This window comes from Alligator mississippiensis, chromosome 10 (genome assembly GCF_030867095.1).
Source record: "Alligator mississippiensis isolate rAllMis1 chromosome 10, rAllMis1, whole genome shotgun sequence".
NCBI lineage: Eukaryota > Metazoa > Chordata > Crocodylia > Alligatoridae > Alligator > Alligator mississippiensis.
This window is the reverse complement of record NC_081833.1, coordinates 31,391,414-31,413,287: the sequence shown is the minus strand read 5'-3', so window position 1 is coordinate 31,413,287 and position 21,874 is coordinate 31,391,414. Positions and strand designations below refer to the sequence as shown.

The following is a 21,874-nucleotide window of genomic DNA, read 5'->3' as shown; positions in this document are numbered from 1 at the left end:
CTCCAGTAACTCCCCAGGTATTGAAATGAGGCTAACCAGACTGTAGTTCTCTGGACCTTCCTTTTTGCCTTTTTTAAAGAGGGGCGCTACACTGGCCCTTTTCCAGTACTCTGGTACCTGGTTTGTCTTCAGGAAGATCATTGCCAAGGGCTCTGAGATCTCCTCTGTCAGTTCCTTCAGTACCCTAGGATGAAGTTCATCCAATCCTGCTAACTTAAATTCGTTCAAACCCAACAACATTTGTTATAATTTTCCATATATAGAATCTAATTATGGGAGGATCATCTTAAATTCAGCCCACCCCTCACCGCTGCAGCATGGGGAGCAGTGGTAGGACAGGTCAAGCAGCAGGGAAGTCAAGTGGCCTGATCCCTGCCTCTTGCCCTCCCCCCCATCATTTGCTGACCCTCCCCCACCCTGTTGGCTGCCCCTGTAAGTGCCTATGCATCTTGAACCTGACCACCCATGCCATCTGTAGCCCCTGCCCCCACTCACCCCCTTCCCAAAGTTCTTGGACTCTTATTTCTTCCTACTTTTGCAGTTGATTTTTGATAGGAACCCTAAGTACCTTCAGAGGAAGATGAACTCTTGACCCTCAACCATCATTCTTTGCTGCTGTTTTCTGAGGCCTTTACCTTTGCACTGGTGTCCTGGTAGGAGTAACAGGATGCAGTTCTTCAAGGTAAGCAGCTTTGGAATTTCTCTGAAATGTTAAATTTCAATAATGCTAGAACTTGGAAAAACATTAACTGTTAGCCATCAGGTTAGGAGGGCAAAGCCACAGATGCAGGGACAATTTCTCAGTCACTTGAAGGACTGCAAGAGCAAAAGGTTGTAAAAATCCACACCAAGAGCCAGGTATAGAAACACAGGTGAACTTTTATTTGTTATGCAATCTGAACCTGGCACTGAAGTAGCATAGAGTGTAGTAAACCAACCACAATATTCATGTGCAGTGCCAAGATGGTGTTCCCAATATGTGGCCCCTGTCACCATTTTGAAACACAGGATGCTGAATATGTAAGCCACTCTGATTAAAACACCCTCTTCCCAGTCCCCGGAGCATGTGTATAGGTGTCCAAAGGTTCCCTCATGAAACTGCACCTCTAATGTCAAAAGCACTATGCAGGCCTGGCTTTTTCTTTAAGAAACAACACTCAAAATAAAGAGGCTGCTTTGGAAAGGGAAAGTGTGCTCCAGCTTGCTTTAAAAAGGTTATTTTTATCTTAACACATACAGAAGTCTTGATTCATAGCTTCCTAATTGTGTACCAAGATGAGACTAGAAAGGCCATGCTCAGCCTCCACAGCAAAGTAAAGCCATCCAATTACAGTAAAAGCTCTGTTATCCGGCATCCCTTGGGAATGGGGGACGCCAGATAACAAAATATGCTGGTTAATTGAGCGGCCCCGGCTGCAGCTTCTTCTGCCGCATCTGGGGTGTTCCTCTGCCCCTCCTGTGGCATCACCACCCCTCCCGCAGGCCCTGTGGGCCCCGTGGGACAGGGAGGTGGGCCTCACACAACCCCACACAGCCTGTTATGTCCCTGGCCCGTGGGGGCTCGTCAGTGCAGGCTGCTTTGCCCTGGGCCATGGGGGCCCGGAGAAACCGGAAGTGCCATGGTGGGCACTTCCAGTTTCACTTTCCTTACAAGCTGGTATGCTCTATTAACAGAGCATACCAGCTTGTAAGGTGCCGGTTACCAGAGTGTTTACTGTACCTGTTTTTGATATCAGCAGCTATTCAATCCTTTCTTGTTATTTATGGTCCTTTATCAGAAACCCATGCCCTCTGAGAACACGAGGAAAGAGATCTGTATTTTGAGACTGAGTAGGAGATATTATTTGGAATCCAAGATGACCCACAGATGGTTTCCAAAATGTCACTTAAACATTGCATCTATTATCCTGTTTTCCAAAAGGAGATGTTACTGACATGTTCCAAGTACCCAGAGTTACTTCCTTCAGACCTTTTGCTACATTTTATACAACATTCAAGAGGTAATGACTTCAGAAGAGACATTACAAAACATGTGTTATTCAAGGACCACAAGACCTTAATCACTTATTAAAACTGAGAATAGAGGTCAGTGAAATTTTTTTCAACAGCTGTAACTGAGATGCGTAGTAAACACAGTAGAAATCATTACAAACACCTTACTCCAACTGTCCCTCGGTACTTTGGAGTCCTCCAACTCCCAGTAAAAAGGGGCCATCTTTTCCAGACTTGGTGGAAAGTGGCTTCTTTATCTTGCTTTTTTATAGCAAATGCATTTAGTACTCTATGCATTAGCAAGAAGTCAGACATTCTGGAAAACTGCAGCTGGGTCCATTCAGGAGAATGCTTTCTCTGGCTGTGTTTCCTTTTGCTGCAACTTCCGAATTAGTTCTAGTAAGTTCATTTGTAAAGTCAGCTCCTGTAATGGAAGAAATGACACTTCAGGAACAAGAAAAGCTAATCACACTTCTCTGCCAGAGGCTGCAGGAAAGATGTAGAGGATACTGTAGAGGGTATTCCACAAAGTAGATAGAGTCACACTAATGACATCAACCCTCCACCCCATCTCCCAAATAAAATGCCCCTTCAAACACTAGACGTATGCAGAACTAAAGCTTGAGGTTAATACCTTTTTACCTAATGTAGGATGTAAACACTGCAAAATATCTGAAATGAGAGGATGATCTGCAGAAAGGTACAAGAGCTATAAGATACGATACCCTTTATGGAGGTTCTCTCCTTTTTCATAGCTTGTCATAAAGCACACAGGCCCGTCAGTTCTGCAACCTTTTCATTAGGGCACTGGAGCAATAGCTTTCCACTAAAAATGTAAAAAGCATATTAAAGTGCTCCTCCCTGGGCGTGTCTACATGCGCACATGCTTACTTCGCAGTAAACCTCCCTAATCTCAAGTAAACTTGCTACCTGCAAATACAAATAGCAAATTTACTCTGAAGTAGTAATAGTGCCATAGCACTCGTGTACACGCCTGACTGAAAAATCTGCTCCCAGTCAGCCATCTACCAAGAGATGGGAAATTGCTCCCTGCCCCTGGGAGCTGCCTGCTGCCCAGGCAGGCTCCACCACAGAAGCCTGGGCAGGGACTATGTCCCCCTGCCATGGAAACAGGGAGCTCTAAGCCCCCTGCTCCCAAGCCGTGATTGGGGAATGGGGGCTGGGAGATGCTTATTTTCCCAGCACCAGCTCCATGATCAAGGGGCAGGTGCTGGGAGATAAGGGTGTCTCAGCCTGAGCTCTGTGGTCACTGGGCTCAGGCTGGGAGATAAGTGGCCCCATGGCACAGTGCCAGTGCTGGGAGCTCCCTGCTGGTGGGGGCTGGGGAACTGGGAATAAGCTCTCCAGCCCCTGCCCTGTATGCCTGGGTGGGGAAAATGTACCCCTACCCCAGCAGTCAGTAGGAAGCTTCCAACTCCTGCTCCCCAATCGTGGAATGGGGGTTGGGAGCTCCCTGCATGGGGACAGTTCCCCACCCACCCTGGAGCTGTTTGGGACCTTCCCCTGACTGGGACAGTTCCTAGCCATCCCCAGGCTATGCAGGGAAGCATATGCAGCCTGGAGGCGGCTAGGGATTGTCCTGTTTCAGGCAGTCCCCGGACAGCTCTGGGCTCCACAAGCAGACTTCTTCATGCAGCCTGGGGCTACCCAGCAACTGTCCAAGTTAGGGGCAGGTCCCAGCCCCATGCCCTGATTGGGTGAGCGAGGCATGGGGCTTGGAAAGAGAAGCAGGGGTGGAGTAGGTCCCAGCCCCCTGCTCTGATTCGGTGGTGGGCCAGCTAGCAGTGAGCTAGCTGCCCCAATCACAGATTGGGGAAGGGGGCTGGGACCTGCCCCTCCCGTGAAGCTCTTTCCAAGCCCCATGCCCCTGATTGGGAAGCTAGGGTCTGAAGCTCCCCCCAGTAGTGTCGGGGCCCATTGCAGGGTTGCAGGGAACTGGGTGGAAATCTTCTCCCTAATCCCTGCATGTGTAGATGCTGGCCCAAAAACTCTTACTCCAGAGTAGCTTACATCAGAGTAATTTTGGGCTTCTTTAAATGCATGTGGAGACACACGCACTACTTCTCTGAGCATCTCACCCTCATAGTTCTCAAAAAGCAGCTCCAATGCATTTATCTTACTTCAAAAGAGAAGAAAAACTAAGACAAAAAGCTGGAGCAGGCACTGAGGGTTTGATACTGGTTATATAGTGCTACTTGTTAAATGCACCTGTGCGTGGTACACACAATTATTTCACCATTCCATCGTGAAGTGTTCCCTGTAAATATCTGAAAATCTGTCATTATCCTCATTCAAATGATCCTGTTCCCTGAGTTTTACAAAAAAAAAAAAACCCTTAGGTTAAGCGGCTGTTTCACTATGACCTCTACTTATCCTTACCAAATAGAGAAAACAGTTGGAGAGAAATTAAGTATTTACCCATTTTAAACATGAAGGATAAAAACAGGAAACTTAAGTGACTTGCCCAAGATAATAGAATAAAGAATGAACTGGAAACCAGAAAACAGCCTATATTTGGGTGCCTTTTCACCTTAAGTTATCCTTTCTCTCTGCAGATTAGATTTCAAGTTTATAAATGCAAGCTGAAAAAAAAAAGTTTAGATTATTTTTAGTGCTCATACTCGGACAGGCTAAGGAGTCACGGGGCTGAAAGGAAATCTTGTGCCAGAGACTTCTTGTTCAAAATGTGCTCTATATCAGGTAATCTTTGCTCACTCTCTAGTAACTGGCTTCTGCAAGAAATTTTTTAACCTAATATTTCTAGCTGACAGACTTTAGCATCAGTTCATGCAGCAAAGGAAGGATCATACTTCCAGTACAACTTTTCAAAGTTCAAATTCTGTGCCATATGGGCTGGGGAGAAGGTGGGAAATGAAGAAAACTTCTGGCATTTTAGTTTTCCTTTTTTTTTTTTTTATCTGTCAACTGTTAAAAGTATTGACAGATCTTGAATCTCCTTCTCATCTTACAGACCTGAGGGTTTGTGGTGATATAAAATCCAGACACTCCAGCTTTCTCCAGGGTGCTCTGCTGGTCAACTACTTTCTGGTCTAGTTCCAAGACTATTTTCTCATCCATCATTCGCTGTTCATCTCGAATTCGCTGCTCCACAGTCTAAGAGGGAAAATTTTGATATTATTTTTTCTTCAATTATCTTCTCATTAGATTTTCTTTAACCCAAAAATAAAGACACAAATTAATTTAATCCCTGAGACTGTAAGAAGGACCAGGAAATAATCTGTATTCCTTAAGAATCTCTTAGTCCCTGCATTGTTGAAGGGTCTAAAAATAAGCTAGGGAGAGTTACGACAAGTTTAGAAAATCATCATCACCAAGGATCCTGGTTTTTTCTCTGTTAAAAAATCCAAAATCCTTTGATAAAAATCCCCAAATACCTGTGTTTTGGTATTTTTGGGCTTTTTTTATCATGGAAAATCAGAGCTCCTCTTGCCCCCTTCACTCAACAGAATCTGGGTCCTGCTGCAGCTGTCCCTCTGTTGTTTTGTGGTGCAGAGCAGCTCTGATATGCCACTGCCCTTCACTCCTGACCTGCAGCCCCCCCATCCCTCCCGGTGCCCCTCACTCCCAACCAGCAAACCCCTGGCCCTGCTGGTGCCCCTCATTCCTAACCCAGTCCCCTATGCCCCCCAACCCTGCTGATGCCTCCCACTCTCAACCCACTGCCCCCTGCCACCCAGTGTGAGGGGAAGGCCCTAGCCCTAGTGTATGGGGAAGGGGATGGTGTGTGGGGCAGGGTGTGTGTGTGGGGGGCAGGCGGGTGCGAGCATAGGTGCCCCCTGCCCAGTTGGCAGCAGCAGAGGGGCACAACTCCATGCTGCCACCATGGTAGTGCCTTACCTTGGCAGCCATGGCACTGTAGCCCCTCTGAGGGCACCTGAAGCTAGGAGACCACAATCTCGCAGCTGCAGGGTGCCCTACACACCCCTAGGGATTGGGGGAACACAACAGTGCCCCATGGCTGCTAGGACCTAGCGTCCACACCTCCCAAGCACTACTGGGGCTGAGAGTCCCAAAGCTGATGGGACTCTCCATCTCAGTTGTGTAAGAGGCACAGCTGGGGCCAGGAGTCCTGTCAGCTGTTGGACTCAAGGTCCTGGCAGCCAAAGGGCACTACTGCAACCTCCCAGCCCCAGGTGGCATAGAGTGTCCCCGCAGCTGGGAGACTGCAGTGGCTATGATCTCCCAGCTCCAAGGTGCATTGTTCGCCTCAGCGACTGGTCTCCCAGCCACAGGGGCACTACCTACATGCGCAAATTAAAGGTGGAGAGAAACCAGCTATAAAGTAATTACACATTTTCCTAAAATAACTTTATAGCTAGTTGGATCTTTTTAAGGCATCATAGTTAATTTGCATGTGTAGCCAGTCTAAATTTATTGCGCAGTTAACCTGACAATTGTGTATACTGTGTAGAGGGGGCCATATGGTCAGAAATATTACCCAGCAAGATGTTGCCAAAACAATGCTATCTAGGAAATGGTAACAAGGACTTTTACGTCTCCTAATATTTAGCAAAATTTACTTCAGTTTTTGGGAGGAAGAGATGCATTATCCCCATTTCTCAGATAAGGAAGTAAAGGAACAGATGACAGATGTGTGGTTTGGAGCAGAGGTTCTCAAACTGTGGTATGTGTACCCGTGGGAGTATGCAAGACATCTCTGGCAGGGTATGCTGGAGGAATTGTGTAATGGCAGATTTAATTTTCATTATAAAAATAATAATTGGCATTTAAATATAAAACATATGCTGGTAGGGATACGCAGGCAGCTGGTAAATCTAGAAGGGGGTACGAAATAAGAAAAAGTTTGGGAACTGCTGGTGTACAGGTTTCAGCTTCTGACTGCGCTAGGACTAGAACTAGTTCTGCCACCAATGTGTTGAGTGTGAGGGTGAGGGAAAAAACCCATAACTTCTGCCTCTTTCCCTGTATGTAACAAAGGAAAATATTTAATAGGATTTTGGAAAATTGGCTGGTGTTCTGGTTAAGAGACCTGCCATCAGACACAGGGCCTATTTAACAAAGACTGGGAAAAGCATCTTTGGGCATCATATGGCTAACCTTGTGAAAAGTTCTACAAGGGAGAGCAAAAGAAAACTCTTCAGTCATGGTGCATTCAATAGAGGGATGAGGGGCAAGAAAAGAGACCCAATTCTGAAGAAGGCTTGATGGGAGAAAAAGTTAGTAAGGCTGGCTGCAGAATATTTATGATGCATATATACAAAACATAAGTATGGGGAACAAGCAAGATTAAATGAAAGTCATAGCATGTAAAGGAAAATATAACTTAATATTACCGAAATTTGGAATAGCTCCCATGACTGGAATATCAACATTGAAGGGTATTCATTATTTCAGAAGGATAGTTTTGGGGGAAAAAAGAGGTGGTACTGCACTAAATCAAAATGCATGTTCAAGTTTCAGGTCCAAGAGAAAGAAATCAGCAAATCAGGGTGAAGATAAAGAACAACAGGGTAGGGGATATCAAAGGATGATGTCTGCTGCAGATCACAAATCACTAAATCCTAGCCTTTAAACAAGCACCAAACCTCGCCATCCTCATCACCAGAAGCAAATTTCCTACAGCCCAAAACACACTGAATGGATTCAGACTATGCCATGACAAGAAATGTAAAATAAGGGTCATCATTGACCACAAGATGAACATGAACCTGCAATGTGATGCTGCGGCTAGTAAAGCGACCAAAACACTGGCTTGCATCCATAGATGCTTCTCAAGCAAATCCCGGGACATCATTCTCCCCCTGTACTCGGCCTTAGTGAGGCCGCAGCTGGAGTACTGCGTCCAGTTTTGGGCTCCACAATTCAAAAAGGATGTGGAGAAGCTTGAGAGAGTCCAGAGAAGAGCCACGCGCATGATCAGAGGTCAGGAAAACAGACCTTACGACAACAGGCTGAGAGCTATGGGGCTCTTTAGCCTGGAAAAGCGCAGGCTCGGGGTGATCTGATGGCCACCTATAAGTTTATCAGAGGGGACCACGAGTACCTGGGGGAATGTTTGTTCACCAGAGCACCCCAAGGGATGACAAGTTCGAATGGTTATAAACTACTGCAAGACCGTTTCAGGCTGGACATAAGGAAGAATTTCTTTACTGTCCGAGCCCCCAAGGTCTGGAATAACCTGCAGCAGAAGGTGGTTCTAGCACCTACATTGAACACCTTCAAGAGTAAATTGGATGCTTATCTTGCTGGGATCCTATGACCCCAGCTGACTTCCTGCCCTTTGGGATGGGGGCTGGACTTGATCTTCCAAGGTCCCTTCCAGCCTTAATCTCTATGAAATCTATGAAACCTGCCAACAGATCTTCACCACCAACACGATAACGACACCGCACAACAGAACTATCGACATTCCTGGATCTTGCACCTGCACCTCCAGGGGCGTGTCCACATATGCAGGCACATGCGCTTGCAGCAGCTCAAATAGGAGCGGCACAAATTTGTGCTGGGGATTTGTGCCTCAGCACATGTGCCTGAACATACACTTTGGTGTGGGGCAAGTTGTGCAACTTGGGGCAAACTGACCCTGCCCAGTTCCTTCCAGATCGTCAGCCAGGGGGAGCAGAAGGCTGTGGCCAGCACAAGTGCTGGACCCAGCAGTATAAAAACCTGCCCTGGCGAGCAGCTCGGCTACTTGCTCAGGAGTTTCTCAGGCCCAGCCAGTTGACATATGGGGACACTAGCCCTCTGTGCCAGCTGGACTGCTGCAGCAGCCCTGACCTAGAGTGGACCCTGTACCCCCTACCCACTGCAGCAGTCTGGCAGCCCCTACCATTCCCCACCCCCCCATCAGTATGCCACTGTGTGCATGGCATTAAAAAGTTATTGCGCAGCATGATTTTTTATTGTGTGTGGCCGCACACGCATGCGGCTTAGAGGTAACACTGGCTACAGCCTATACCCCTAAATCAGGAAGTAACATTGCTACAAGGAAGTAACAATATCCAAAAAACGTATGATGGCATTTATGGGAAATTAAGTTCCCAGCACCAGCTGGAAGATTAATACAACAAAACATAAGATGTCCAGCAAGCTAACCTTAGAGGACAACCTTCTGTTCCAGAAAGTTCAAGATAAAACCAGGCCCCCCATTCCTGCTTCCCCTGCCTACCCCCATCCCGACACTGCTTTTGCTCTCTGCAGTCTTGGGTCCCTGCCTCCCCTTCCCCCCCCCCATCTCCCCTTCCCCTCAAAGTCCCTATTGTCCTGCCTGCCCCACCACCATTCACACCCTTACTTTTGCTCCATACCAGCAGGTTCTGTCCCTGCTTCTGCCTGAGGCACTGAGCATGACCCCAGCAGTGCTGTGGAGCTGGCACTGCTGCTATAGGGATGAGGTGAAGTATGTGCTCCATGTTCCAAGCTGCAGCAAGGACGGAGCCTGTCAGCACAAAACAAAGGTAAGGAGGAGTGTGGCAAAGGGGGAGAGAGGGGGAAAAGCAGCATGGGGTGGGAGAGGACTGAGGGCAACAGGGACTTGAGGCTGTGGGGAGAGGGAGTGGCAGAGGGTGCAGAGGCAGCAGGGGGGACAGCAGAAGCTGCAGCTCTGGCCCTGGGCCAGAGTTTGAGCTGCAGCAGCTGCCTGTACCCACCATCTCGTACTTGATTATAAAACGAGGGGCTTTCCCCCCCAGGTGTTAAATGGTGAAAAGAAATCTTGTCTTTTAATCAAGCAAATATCATACAGAGAAGAAGGAAGAAGGGCCAGGCCACATCTTAAATAAAGAAGGCAGCAGTGAGCTTTGACAAATATTAAAGAATTCAAGTCATCAGGATCTGACAAAATTCATCCCAGGGTGCTGAAGCAACTGGCCAAAGAAATCTCAGAGCCACTTGGAACAATATTTAAGTCACAGGTAACAGGTGGAGTCCCAAAGGACTGGAGACAAGCTAACATGGTGCCCATCTTTAAAAAAAAGGGAAAAAAGAAGGATGGGGTAAATCAAAATGACTATTCCAACTACAATACATGCTGGTAGTTGCAAACAGTAAGTTAATAGCACAAATTCAATCAAACTGGGCAGATCTTAAAACAGGGATGGGCAACTATTTTGGGTGGAGGGCCCCTTAGCAAGGTTTGATGAGCTTTTGAGGGCCGCAGGGTAGACCCGCCCCTTGACAGTTGCCCCACCTCTTGGTTGCCATCTTGGGACTGGAAGTCCCACCCCTAATCCTTGACCTTTGCCACTGGATGTCCCTCCCTTTGCCCCCCCAAAATACTCCTTTTGGGAGAGGTTGTTGCCATCTTAGAACCAGAAACCACCCCCCAAATCATTCACTAAAAGTCAAATACCTAATATAACATACTTAAATTTTATTACAAAAAATATTTTTGTCATGTTTTGTGGTTGCATACTGTATATAGAGGTGATTGCAAAGTAACTCAATAATACATTCTTGGTCTTGTACATTGTGTAGGGGGTGTGCTTAGGGGTGTGTATGTGTATGGTGGGGTATGAGGGATGTGTGGTGGGGTTTGTGAGGGCTGTGGCTGTGTGTGAGGGGGCACAGGGTATGTTGGGGTTCTCTATATGTGGGGAGATGTGGGGGCAGGGTGTGGGTGTGTGGGATTCATGGGATGTGAGGGCAGGAAGTGCCGGCGATAGACTGCCCAGCGGGGGCTGTGCTCCTCGCTGCAATGTGCAACTCTGGCCAGAGCTGGGTGCCAGGCATCTGCTGCTACCACCACTTGCCGGCCCACCATGGGGGGAGAGGAAAGGCAGGGTACCCATACCCTCCCTCACACCCACACCCTACCCACCTAAGCTCTGTGCTGCCACCACCCCTGGGCGTGGGCTCCGTGCTGCCACCAGCCCCAGCCCCTGCCCCCCATGCTCCCACCCAGCTGAAGCTCTGCTCCCATTCCCACCGCTTCCCTACCTGCTGCCCAGAGCGAGCAGGATGCTGAGGAGGCTGAGCAGATCCCCAAGGCTGCCCAGAAGCTGCCTGCTGGCTGGGCCTTTCTGCCCACAAGGGTGGAAGCAAGGTACAGTAGGGTATGTAGGGGGTATGAATATATGTGGATGCCTTGCTCCCACCCTCATGGGCAGAAGGGCTGGGCAGGGTACAATTCGTTGGTTGGTACCGCAGGCCAGATGAAAGTGCCTGGCAGGCCGGATCCAGCTTGCAGGCCGTATTTTGCCCATCCCTGTTTTAAGAGTACAGGGCTCCAAGTAGACTGAGGCTTACTGAAAACTGGTAAAACACTTGAGTTTTACAATCATAGCTATACTAGTTATATCTGTGAAAAGATCACATGCTCTAGCCCAGTGGCTTTCAATCTTTTTTTATTTGCAGACCCCTAAAAATTTTTGAATGGAGGTATGGTCCCCTTTGGAAATTTTGAAAGGAGGTACAGATCTCTCTGAATTGTAAGTGTGGGTATTCACATACTTTTTATTGATCAGAGTCACCTTTCACAGACCCCTTAAACACAGCCTGCAGACCCCCAGGAGTCTGTGGACCACAGGTTGAAAACCACTGCTCTAGCCAATGGAACTATATTGGTTCCACAACAGGGGGAAGGTATGCAGCAGCTGCTGCTTCTCCCTGGCTGGGCAGGGCTGCTGCCAAGTACCTGGAGGAGCAGAGCTGCAGGAGAAGGTAAGAGGGAAGTGGTGGGGGCAGGACGCGGGGGGGGGGGGGGGGGGGGCGCGAAGCGCAGCAGGGGGAAGGTATGCAGGTAGGCATAGGAGTAAGAAGCAGGTGTGCGGCCCCTCACTTTCCACTGTTCCTTTCCTCAACACAGTAGTGGTGGGGAGGCAAATTTAAGATGCTCTTCTGCCGATTAGATTCTGTACATGGAAACTTATAACAAATTTATAATTTGCAATGTAAAGAATTTGATGGGGGGGGGGGGTCATCTTAAAATTTAACATCATCCTATATTCAGGTAAATAGAGTAAATATCCTCAAACAAATTCAGTGAGCAAGTACAAGCCTGGTCAAAGAATTATAGTAACTGAGCCTCCTATAATTACAAGAAAGGGTTTATGAAACCATACCTGTGAAAGGGAAGACAAACTGTGTACTGTTCATTGGGGGAAAACTGCACATAATCAAAGGAATACAAAGATTACTAATCAAAATTTCTTCAGAGAAGATCCTTGCTAGCTCTAATTTCTGGAGATTAGTGAAGCAGAAACAGGTTGCACTGCATTCCCTGCTTCACAACTAGAATGGAACGTTTCAGCAGCAGCACGCCTGCATCTTGCTACTTCAAGTACAGTAAACAGAAATTCTATTTTGGCCTCCTTGGAAAGATAGCCCGTAGGCGGTTGTTGGGAGTAGACAGCATGGAGATGGGTCATCAGTGCTTACTAAGTGAAGATGAGGAACATCCATTCCTACAGGGAAGAGTTTAACTGTTGATCTAGAGACCAATTTCAGAATCAACTTTCCCATTTCTACAGGTAACTTAATATACTATAATAATAGTACTGTATTTATTCACGTACAAGATAAGGCTTTCTCCCCATTCAACAAAAGAAAAAAAAAGAAACCTTGCCTTGGATATGAGGACAGAGCTGGCAGCTGTGGCTCCAGCAGCACTACAATCCTGACCCAGGGGAGACTATGTAGTGCCAGGGGTGCAAGTGGCAGGGGGGTAGAGTAAGTCGTATGGGGGCAGGTGGGTGGGGCAACCAGCAAATCCCCACAGATTATAATTATCCATGCATAGAATCCTGTTATTGGGGGAATCAACTTGAATTCAAAGTCATTTTGAATTTGTATAAATGCAGCATATGCCACTGCAGAGAGGTTTACACATGCAGCTGGGAGTGAGAGCTCTAATATGTTGTGCAACAGAAAATACCAAGAGAACTTTACCTCCATTTCTCTCTGCTGAGCTGCTCTGAGGAGTGGCAGGTTATGTGGTTTACAGGATTGCTGGGCCTCTTTGTGTTTGTGGAACATTTCTTGCTTGAGCACTGTTCAATAAATACAAAATTAAATTGTGCATCAAAAATAACAGGCAAGACAGTTATACTCAGCATTTCCTCCATATTCACAAAAGTTTAGCCTTTGGAAGTTAAGTCTTATACTTCAGAGAATACTATTTTCACTAAATCCACAGAATTTAGGAGCATCGCCTTTCTTGGCATGGGTTGCCTGAAGCAAAGCACAGAAGACATACCTCTGCCTTAATCTTTAACAAGACATTTGACTAGCCATCCACCAAGTCTTTATCCCTTTGGTGTTCAGAAAGAAAGTGAGCTCTTTAAAATGCTGCCAGTTACTTAGCTCACTTCCCTCTCCAGAACTGTGCAGCTCGGAGACTTTTATAATAAGAGTACTGTTCCTGAAACACAACAGGAATAATTCATTGAAAAGGACTGAAGAAATGGGCCTAATTTCCTTGCTTTAAAGATATACTTAAGGACCTGTGGAAATCACAAAATCAGGCAATGCCTGCAAAATCTGTGGGGGAAACCCCTCCCCCCTACTGAAAATAAAATGCTGGCTCCCCAGAAGGAGCCAGCAGTCCTTATGGCACTGTGGCCTGGCCATGCAGGTGCAGGGTTACCATATTTCCAGTTTCAAAAAAGAGGACACCTGCTGGGGGTGGGGAATAAGATTGTGTGTGTGTGGGGGGGGGGGGGGGGGGGGGGGGGGGCAGTGATATGCCTGTGCCCTGCCCCTGTCCCTCACTACCAAACCACAGCCCACCCCAGCCCTTCTGCTGCCCCTCACTCCTGACCCACAGTACCTTGTCCCCCAGACCATGCTGGTGCCCCTCAGTCCCAACCTGCATCTGCTTTGTCCCTGCTGATACCCTTCAGTCCCAACCTGCAGCCCCCTGCTCTTGACCCACAGTCTCCGGCCCTCCCTGGTGTCCCTGACTCCCAAGCCACAGCCCCGCCAGTGCCCCTCACTCCTGACCCACAGCCCCCTGTTCCCCCCAGCCCTGCAGTGTCTCCCAGCTGCTCTGCCCCTGCAGACACAGGCACTGATCCTGGTGCTGCTGGCCCAGCCACGCAGCTCCCTGCTGCCCCAAAGGGACCCCCCGCCCTGCTTCCCTGCTGCAGCCCCAATGCCCAGATAGCTCCCCCAGCACTGGCAGGCACCCACCCCCCTCACACACCCATCCCCTCCACACACCCCTGCCACACACACAGAGGCACTTTTCAAGCACCTCTGCCTAGGGTTCTCACCTCGGTGCTCGTTGTGCAGCTTCAGCCGCTGGTTGTAGAGGTTCTTTTCTGTCAGATGCTGAATCTCAAGCAGACCCTGAACAATCTCAAAGACTGTTCCATCAAGGAGTGCTAATGCCAGGTCACTGAGGATTGTGTAAGACAAACGCTGCTGGCAGGAGCTGAAGATAAAGCACAAGAAAAAGTAGGAGGGTAGTAGTAGCCATGGCACAAGGTTGCATTTTAAAGACAACTGTCTTTGTTATTAAGCCAATTAAATCTTCTAATTGAGGAGGCAGCACAGTTTTGCAGACAGAGCAAATGAAGGGAAGAAAAGCTTAGTTCATTAGTGCTTTACAAAGCACTGGAGTCCTCAAATAAAAAATAATTGTTACAATGTTAAGCATTATTACTCAATTCTTGGAGCCCTACAGGTGAGTTCTATGCACATGCACACACACACCTCTCCTCCCAAAGAAAAGTCTGTTAGCACAGCTCCTGGATCCTGCATTGTCTCATTCCTGCCAGGTAAAGAGTCAGACCTTTCATGTTCTCTACTGATATGCTATGACAGCCCCAATGTGCTCTACCTCCCCCATCATGTTTTTCTCGTACTCTTGATTTCATAGATTCCATAGACATTAGGGCTGGAAGAGACCTTGTGAGATCATCGGGTCCAGCCCCCTGCCCAAAGGGCAGGCAGTCAGCAGGATTCAAATGATCCCAGCAAGATAGGCATCCAAGTGTTTCTTAAAGGGACCCAAAGTAGGTGCCTGCACCACCTCTGGGGGGAGTCTATTCCAGGCCCTGGGGACTCGGACAGTAAAGATGTTTTTCCTTATGTCCAGCCTAAAACGATCTTCCAAGAGTTTGTGAGCATTCAACCTAGTCTTCCCTTGGGGTGCCCTGGTGAACAGATGTTCTCTCAGTTCCTGATGCACACCCCTTGTATACTTATAGGCTGCCATCAAGTCACCCCTGAGCCTACGCTTCTCCAGGCTGAAGAGTCCCATGTCTCAGCCTCTTTTCATAAGGCCTGCTCTCTTGTTCTCTAATCATTCACATGGCTCTCCTCTGGACTCTCTTGAGCTTCTCCACATCCTTTCTGAATTGTGGAGCCCAGAACTGGACACAGTTCCAGCTGTGGTCTCACCAAGGCTGAATAAAGTGGGAGGATGACTTCCCGGGTCTTGTTTGAGATGCATCAGAAGTTGCAGGCCAAAGTATGGTTTGCTTTGCCGGCTGTGGCATCACATTGGTGGCTCATATTCATCCTGTGATCAATCATGACTCCCAAGTCTCTTTCAGATGCGGTGCTAGTTAGTGTAGCACTGCTGAGCCTATAGGTGTGGTGTGGGTTCTCTCCCCCAAGGTGGAGCACCTTGCATTTCTCCACATTGAATACCATCAGGTTCTGATCTGCCCACCTTGTAAGCCGTTGAGGTCAGCCTGGATTGCTAGCCTATCCTCTGGGGTGGCTGCACTTCCCCATAGTTTGGTGTTGTCAGCAAACTTAGCCAGTCTGCTTGTAAAACCTGAGTCCAGATCATTTATAAACACATTGAAGAGCACAGGTCCGAGAACGGAGCCCTGGGGGACGCCACTGACTACAGTGCATCAAGCTGATTTGGTTCCATCAACTGACACTCTCTGGGTCCATCCAGACAAGATTTACCCGCCATGAAGCAGTGTTGGCTATTTCTCAGAATATTACCTTCTGTTAGGATGTTGGTAATAGTTTCCTTAATGATTTTTTCCAGGATCTTTCCAGAGACTGAGGTCAAGCTAACTGGCCTGTAGTTCCCTGGATCTTCCCTTCTCCCTTTCTTGAAGATAGGCACCACACTGGCCCTTTTCCAATCATCAGGCACCTTGCTCGAGTGCCACAAGTTCTCGCATATCCTTGCCACAGGCTGTGCTATAATGTCAGCTAGTTCCTTTAGCACTCTTGGGTGCATTCCATCCGGGCCAGCTGATTTGTGGATGTCAAGCCTCTTAAGATGTTCCCTCACAAGATCAGTGGTAATGGTGGGCACAGGTTTGCCCTTTCCCTGGTGATCCTGCCTCTTGTCAGACAGGGTGATGCCAGTGGCCTGATGGAAGACCAATGCAAAGTAGTCATTAAGGAGAGTGGCTTTTCCCGGTTATCAGCTGTCCCACTTGGTTTAGTAAGGGTATAATGTTACCCTTGTTCTTTTTCTGACTTTCCACATATTTGAAGAAGGACTTTCTGTTGTCCTTAATTTGAATGGCCAGTTTGAGCTTGGTTTTAGCCTCAGCTTTCCTAGTTTACTCCCTACAGGTGCAGGCTAGTGCTGACTGCCCCTCCTTAGTGATGTTTCACATCTTCCATCCTTTATAAGCTTCTTTTATTAGGTGCAGGAGGTCCTTGAGTTCCCTATTGAGCCAAAGGGGTCATCCAGCCCTTTTGCTACTTTTTCTGCGGGTTGGAATGGACTTCCCTTGTGCTTCAAGGATTGCATCCTTGAGGAGCAACCAGTCATCGTGGACATTCCTCCCTGCCAAATTGTGGTTTCTCAGGGCCTGAACAACTAGCCTCCTAAGCTTGTGGAAGTTGGCTTTTCTAAAGTTGAAGACTTCCGTATTGCTGACTGACTTGCCAGCTTTGCGGTGAATAGAGAAAGTGATCAACTCATGGTCAATGTCTCTCACCTTCCTTTCGATTCTCCGGTTGCTGACTAGCTCATCCCCTTTGGCCAGTACCAGGTCTACCATGTTCCCCCCTTATTCTTAACTCAAAGGGTCTCAAGTTGCCCTCCTTGGCTGCCAACTTCTGCCTGTAGGGAAGTGTATTGCTCTTTCACATAGAGAGCTACACCCCCGCCCTTTTTTGCAACAGGATCTCTCCTGTACAAGGTATAGCCATCTATACTTGTGGTCCAGTCATAGGTGGAGTTCCACCATGTCTCCGTTATCCCTATGAGATCATAAACATTACTGTTTGGAAGTAGGGCCAGTTCCTCCTGTTTGTTGCCCAGGCTCCTGGCATTTGTGTAAAGGCAAGTGAGCTTGCCATCAGCGGCCTTAGGTTTCCCTGCACTTCTGGAAGAGCCCTGTCCCTGGGGTGGGGTTGGAATTTGTTTCCTTGTACAGCCTGACTTGATGGTTTGGTGGCTGATGCTAGGTGGGCTTGCACCAGAGATGCTCTGCCCTTCCCCTGGCGAACTTAGTTTAAAGCCTGGTCAAGGTCAGCCATTCTGGCTGAGAAGAGCTTCCTCCCTGTGCGAGTGAGGTGGAGGCCATCTCTTCCCAATAATTTGCTAGCTCTTTCTCTGAAGTGCAGGCTGTGGTCATAGAAGCCGAAGCCTTCATGATGGCACCAGTGCCACAAGTCTTCTGTTTACTTCTTGAATTCTTCTCACCTTCCTATGCCTGTGACCCACAATGGGAAGGATCAAGGAGAAAACTACCTGCGCTCCCAACCCTTTGAGGCCTGCTCCTGAAGTCCTGTAGTCATTCATGACCTGGCTGGGATTGCTTTGAGCCGTGTCATTTGTGCCAACATGGATAAGGAGCATGGGGTAGTGGTCAGAGGGCAAGATAAGTTTTGGGATTCTCTCAGCTATATCCTGGATACAGGCCCCTGGGAGGCAGCAGACCTCACAGGCTGAGGGGTCAGGCGGCAGATTGTTCCCTCAGTCCCCAGCAAGAGGGAGTCTCCCAGAACAACCACTCTGCGTTTCTTCCACAGGGTAGTTTCAGGATGGCTTTCTTCTTCAGGTACAGGAGCTGGTGCTTCTGCTGGCTCATTTTGTACAGCAAGGATTTCATTGCTGTGAAGGTCCAGGGGAGTAGTGACTCTGGTGCAGTGTGCCTTGGGGCTGGAGACAACCTTCGTCTAGGTGACCCATGGCTCTTCTGTCTTCTGGTGAAGGGCCTGGCAGTATGAGATGATCTCCTGTTCACCATCCCTGATGGCACGCAGCCTCTGCAATGCAGCCTGGAGCTCCCCTAGCTGGTACTCCAGGGTCTCCAATGTGGAGCAAACCTCACAAGGGGAGGTGGCAATGCTCCTAATCCCAGATGCCTGCAAGCATAGCAGGCAGCCCCCACAGTTGAGAGCCAGGGGCTCCGTCTCAGTGGAGACTGGAACCATGGATTCCGTCTGGGTGGAGGCCTCAGCAGTACCAGAGTGGGGGTCCCAGACTCGGAGGGGATCCTCAGGATGCGGCGCATCCCCACCACCATTGCACCAGTAGTATTCTGGGCTGCTGCTGTGCAGACCTCTCTCTTCAGGCTCGCTGCCTGGAGCCTTGTGCCCTCCTGTGCTAACTCATGCACCAGGCCAAAAGTGTGCCTGACTGCATGTTCTGTTTGTGAGGCTCTAGTTGCGTGGCTCCCTGGGGGGCTGGGCAAAGTAGGAGCCAGGGGGAGGCGGGATGTGACCCTCCTAGGCTCCTCTCAGCTCCACCACAAATTCCACTACTTCTCTCATAAACAGGAGGGAGGGAGAACGGCTCAGATTAACCACAGCACTTTTGGATAGTTTTAAAGGGGCCTCCAAAGGGCACTCTTAAAGGCTTGTTCACACAGACAAGTAAGGACTGCTATGTGGATGGACTGCTAGTTAACTCGAGTATTGATGAGTATTGACTTGCTTGGAAAGGGCTCACGGGAACACACCTCACATGCTTATTGTAGAGTCCAAACAAATCATTACAAACATACCAGCTACCTCCATAACAAACCATTAAGAGCACCACAGATCTATAGTAAAAGCTCTGTTATCCAGTATCCCCTGGGGATGCCGGATAACAAAATATGCTGGTTAATTGAGTGGCCCAGGCCGCTGCTTCTCCCACCACATCTGGGGCATTCCGCCACCCCTCCCGCGGGCCCCGTGAGACAGGGAGGTAGGCCTTGCACAGCCTGTTATGCCTGGGGGCCATGAGGGCTCAGCAGCGCAGGCTGCTTTGCCCCGGGCTGCGGGGGCTCGGAGAAACCAGAATTGCCATGGTGGGCACTTCCAGTTTCACTTTATCTTACAAGCGAGCATGCCGGTTAACAGAACTTTTACTGTACTTTGAGAGAACTGCAAATCTCCCTATCCTATTTAACTCCAACCAGGGCGCCAACCTTGTAGCTGAGACCCTGCTGAAAACCCCTCAGCCAGTGGTGCCGGTGATGGAGGCGAGATGCTCTGGATGCACTAGAAGATGGTCCTGGCCAACATTACCCATATCGGGGACCTCCTGGACTATGCCAGGCAGGGGTGGGTGGATCCATCTGTTGGCCCAGCACATGGAACTGTCTACTCTGTGCACTCCCTGCTGCTTACTCCAGGAGGTAAAGGTTGCCCAGCTGCCCACTGCCCTCACCTACGTCAACCCAGTCCTGTGAGGGCAGTGCCTGCCCCCCAGTATCTCCAAGCCCTCTGGAGCTGGTTGTGGGGCTGCTGCCTTAGCAGGCCCCATGGTGCTCTCTGCCCCACCATCATAGCAAGCTGGGAGATACCAGCTAGTCCACTTTTGAACTGCCCATTGCTGCCAAGTCCACATGCTCGTGCTCTGCACCATCCGTCATCCTGCCCTCATGTTCTGCCCCAACAAGTGGCGGGACACGCTAGGCTGTGGTGGGGAGGGTCCCTAGTGGACTAGTCTGTACTCCACCTTAATCCCGTGAGCCACTGGGGACCTCAGGTGGCAGCTCCTGCATAGAACTGTCTCCACAGGAGTGTATCTGGAGAGGTTCATGGATACCCCGGACACCTGCCCCTTTTGCAAGCAGAGGGAGACCCTGGTGCACATGAACCTGGAGTATGCCAGGCTGCAGCCCCTCCACCAACTCCTCCAGAACCTCTTGCTGATGTTCTGGCTGCAGTTTTTCCTTCACCGGTTTATTTCCACGCTCCGAATCTGTGGCCCCACCAAGTCCTAGGGCCTCCTGGTCAACTTCCTCCTGGCCCTGGCTAAGCTAGCTGTATATCTAACCAGGAAGGAGGTTCTGTGTCCACTAGCTTGCTGGATTCATTTGAGGGCCAGTGGGCAGTCTGGTATGCTCTGCTCAGCGTTTCCCCTTTGCGTGCTAGTTTTAAGCCTCTGATCCTCACTCCTGTCCCTGTTATGTCTTTAGGTGTCCCAAGCATTCAGTTGTTGCCTATCTAGTGGCCTCCCTTCCTAAGGGAAGCTTATAATGCTTCCTTGCGGGTGTTGACCCTGGGTCCCTAGGCAACACATAGGCCCTCTCTGAGGTGGGCTTATAGTTTCCCATGGTCGGCCTTTAGCACACGAATTCCCACAGTGGCAAATAGGCTCATGTCTCCGGGCAGTTTCACTGGTCGGTGTCCACAGGCTCCCTCAACGTGCTCGGGGGCAGCGGGCCCGGGCTGATGTGCTTTGCTGGGTGCTCTCTTCCAAATCCCGCGTTAGTAACCTGTGACCTTGCTCCTTTCCCTCTTTTCTTTTTTGCTGTCCCAAGCTGATGCGTCCTCAGTGGCCTCCCTTCTTAAGGGAGGCCTATAATTTTCCACAATGGGCCAAGGCCCCTGGCCCTACAGCAAATCAAACAGGCCTGTTTTCTTTTCATCGTCTCACAAAATCAGCTGACATATCCTCAGTGGCCTCCCTTATTAAGGAAGGCTTATAGCTCTTGGAGATGGGCCTAAAAGCCTGTGATCACAAATAGGCCTGTTTAACTCTGACCCCCAGCACCCTGACATCCACCCGCCTCCTACCCAGCGCTGCAGACACCCGAGGGCTTCCGGCAGAAGCCGTGTGGGCTGCAGAAGCCCCGATGGCCCCCGACAGACCCGTCCCCCTTCCTTGCTGAAGCCCCAAAGCCCCGAGCCGGCAGCCTCTCCGCCGCCTGCTCCGGGGGAGCCCCGCCCCGCCCCGCCCCGCCCCCGGCTCCGCGCAGCGCCCGGCACCTGGGCAGCGCCTTCACCAGCGCCTGCAGCTCGGACAGCAGCTCGTAGTGCCGCTCCTGCTGCCGCGCCGCGTCCCCCAGCTCCTCGCCGCACCGCCACAGCCGCGCCATCGCCCCGCCCCGCGCATGCTCCGGCGCAGCCGCCCCGCGCAAGAGCGGCGGGGAGAGGGAAGGGCCCTCCCGCTTCCGATAGCTCTGCCCTGGGAAGGGCATAAACGGCTCGCATTGCCTTCAGGCTATAGAGGGCATCCTAGCCTTGGCTGGGAAGGAGGCAGGTTGGCTGTGCAGGCTCTCGTGGTGTCTGGAAGTGCAGCAAGGAAGTCTTCGTGGATGAGGGCAAAGGAAAGAGAAGACTTCCCCGCCCCGGAGTGGGCCAAGAAGGGATAAGGATTTAAGTTCATGTAGGCTTTGGTTGTGAGTGCCTGGAGGGATGGTATTTTAATTGGATTTAAGTTAGTAAAGGCTGAAGGACCAGAAGTGACTGTGAGGAGAGGTGGAGGCTGCAGTGAATTAAAGCACCTTGTAAGTTAAGTCCCTTTTAGGCAAGAGGGTCAGGGAGAGAGCGGGATTTTATCTCCTTTTAGGCCAGAGGGCCAGGAAGGGGGTCCAGAGCCTAAACCCTTGGGCTAAAAACTCCAGCTGTGCAGCTGCTGCTGAGAAGCCATGGCCTAAGTAAGTGGGTCTAGGATTGAAGGTAGTAGCCAAAGTAAGGCCTGACCAAGGGGGCCGGGGTCTAGATAAGTTCAAAGGGTGAAGCAGGTGGTCCAAATGGAACAGGTTATGCCCAGGCTCAGGAGTCCTGT

The 21,874-nt window shown here is 49.6% G+C and overlaps 1 protein-coding gene and 1 long non-coding RNA gene across 2 annotated transcripts; one reads left to right on the top strand and one right to left on the bottom strand.

Moving 5' to 3' along the window:
* Positions 1-861: 861 nt before the first annotated feature.
* Positions 862-21,197, bottom strand: LOC102558247 (protein DGCR6). Its single transcript, XM_006263069.4, has 5 exons — positions 21,073-21,197; positions 14,208-14,368; positions 12,883-12,983; positions 4,987-5,127; positions 862-2,416 (listed from the first exon to the last, which is right to left on the bottom strand). The coding sequence occupies exons 1-5, from the start codon at positions 21,180-21,182 to the stop codon at positions 2,333-2,335; spliced, it is 597 nt and encodes a 198-aa protein (XP_006263131.1). The 5' UTR covers positions 21,183-21,197; the 3' UTR covers positions 862-2,332.
* Positions 9,147-10,444, top strand: LOC132243567 (uncharacterized). The gene is made up of 2 exons (XR_009455202.1): positions 9,147-9,452; positions 9,687-10,444. It is a non-coding gene; the product is annotated as an uncharacterized LOC132243567 (long non-coding RNA).
* Positions 21,198-21,874: the final 677 nt, after the last annotated feature.

Excerpts from the sequence above, each read along its gene's own strand:
- LOC102558247 (XM_006263069.4), bottom strand. The coding sequence starts at position 21,182 with ATGGCGCGGCTGTGGCGGTGCGGCGAGGAGCTGGGGGACGCGGCGCGG. Across the intron at positions 14,369-21,072 it reads CTGGTGAAGGCGCTGCCCAG|CTCCTGCCAGCAGCGTTTGT; the intron begins GTGCCGGGCGCT and ends CTTTATCTTCAG. Across the intron at positions 12,984-14,207 it reads GCTGCACAACGAGCACCGAG|TGCTCAAGCAAGAAATGTTC; the intron begins GTGAGAACCCTA and ends TTTATTGAACAG.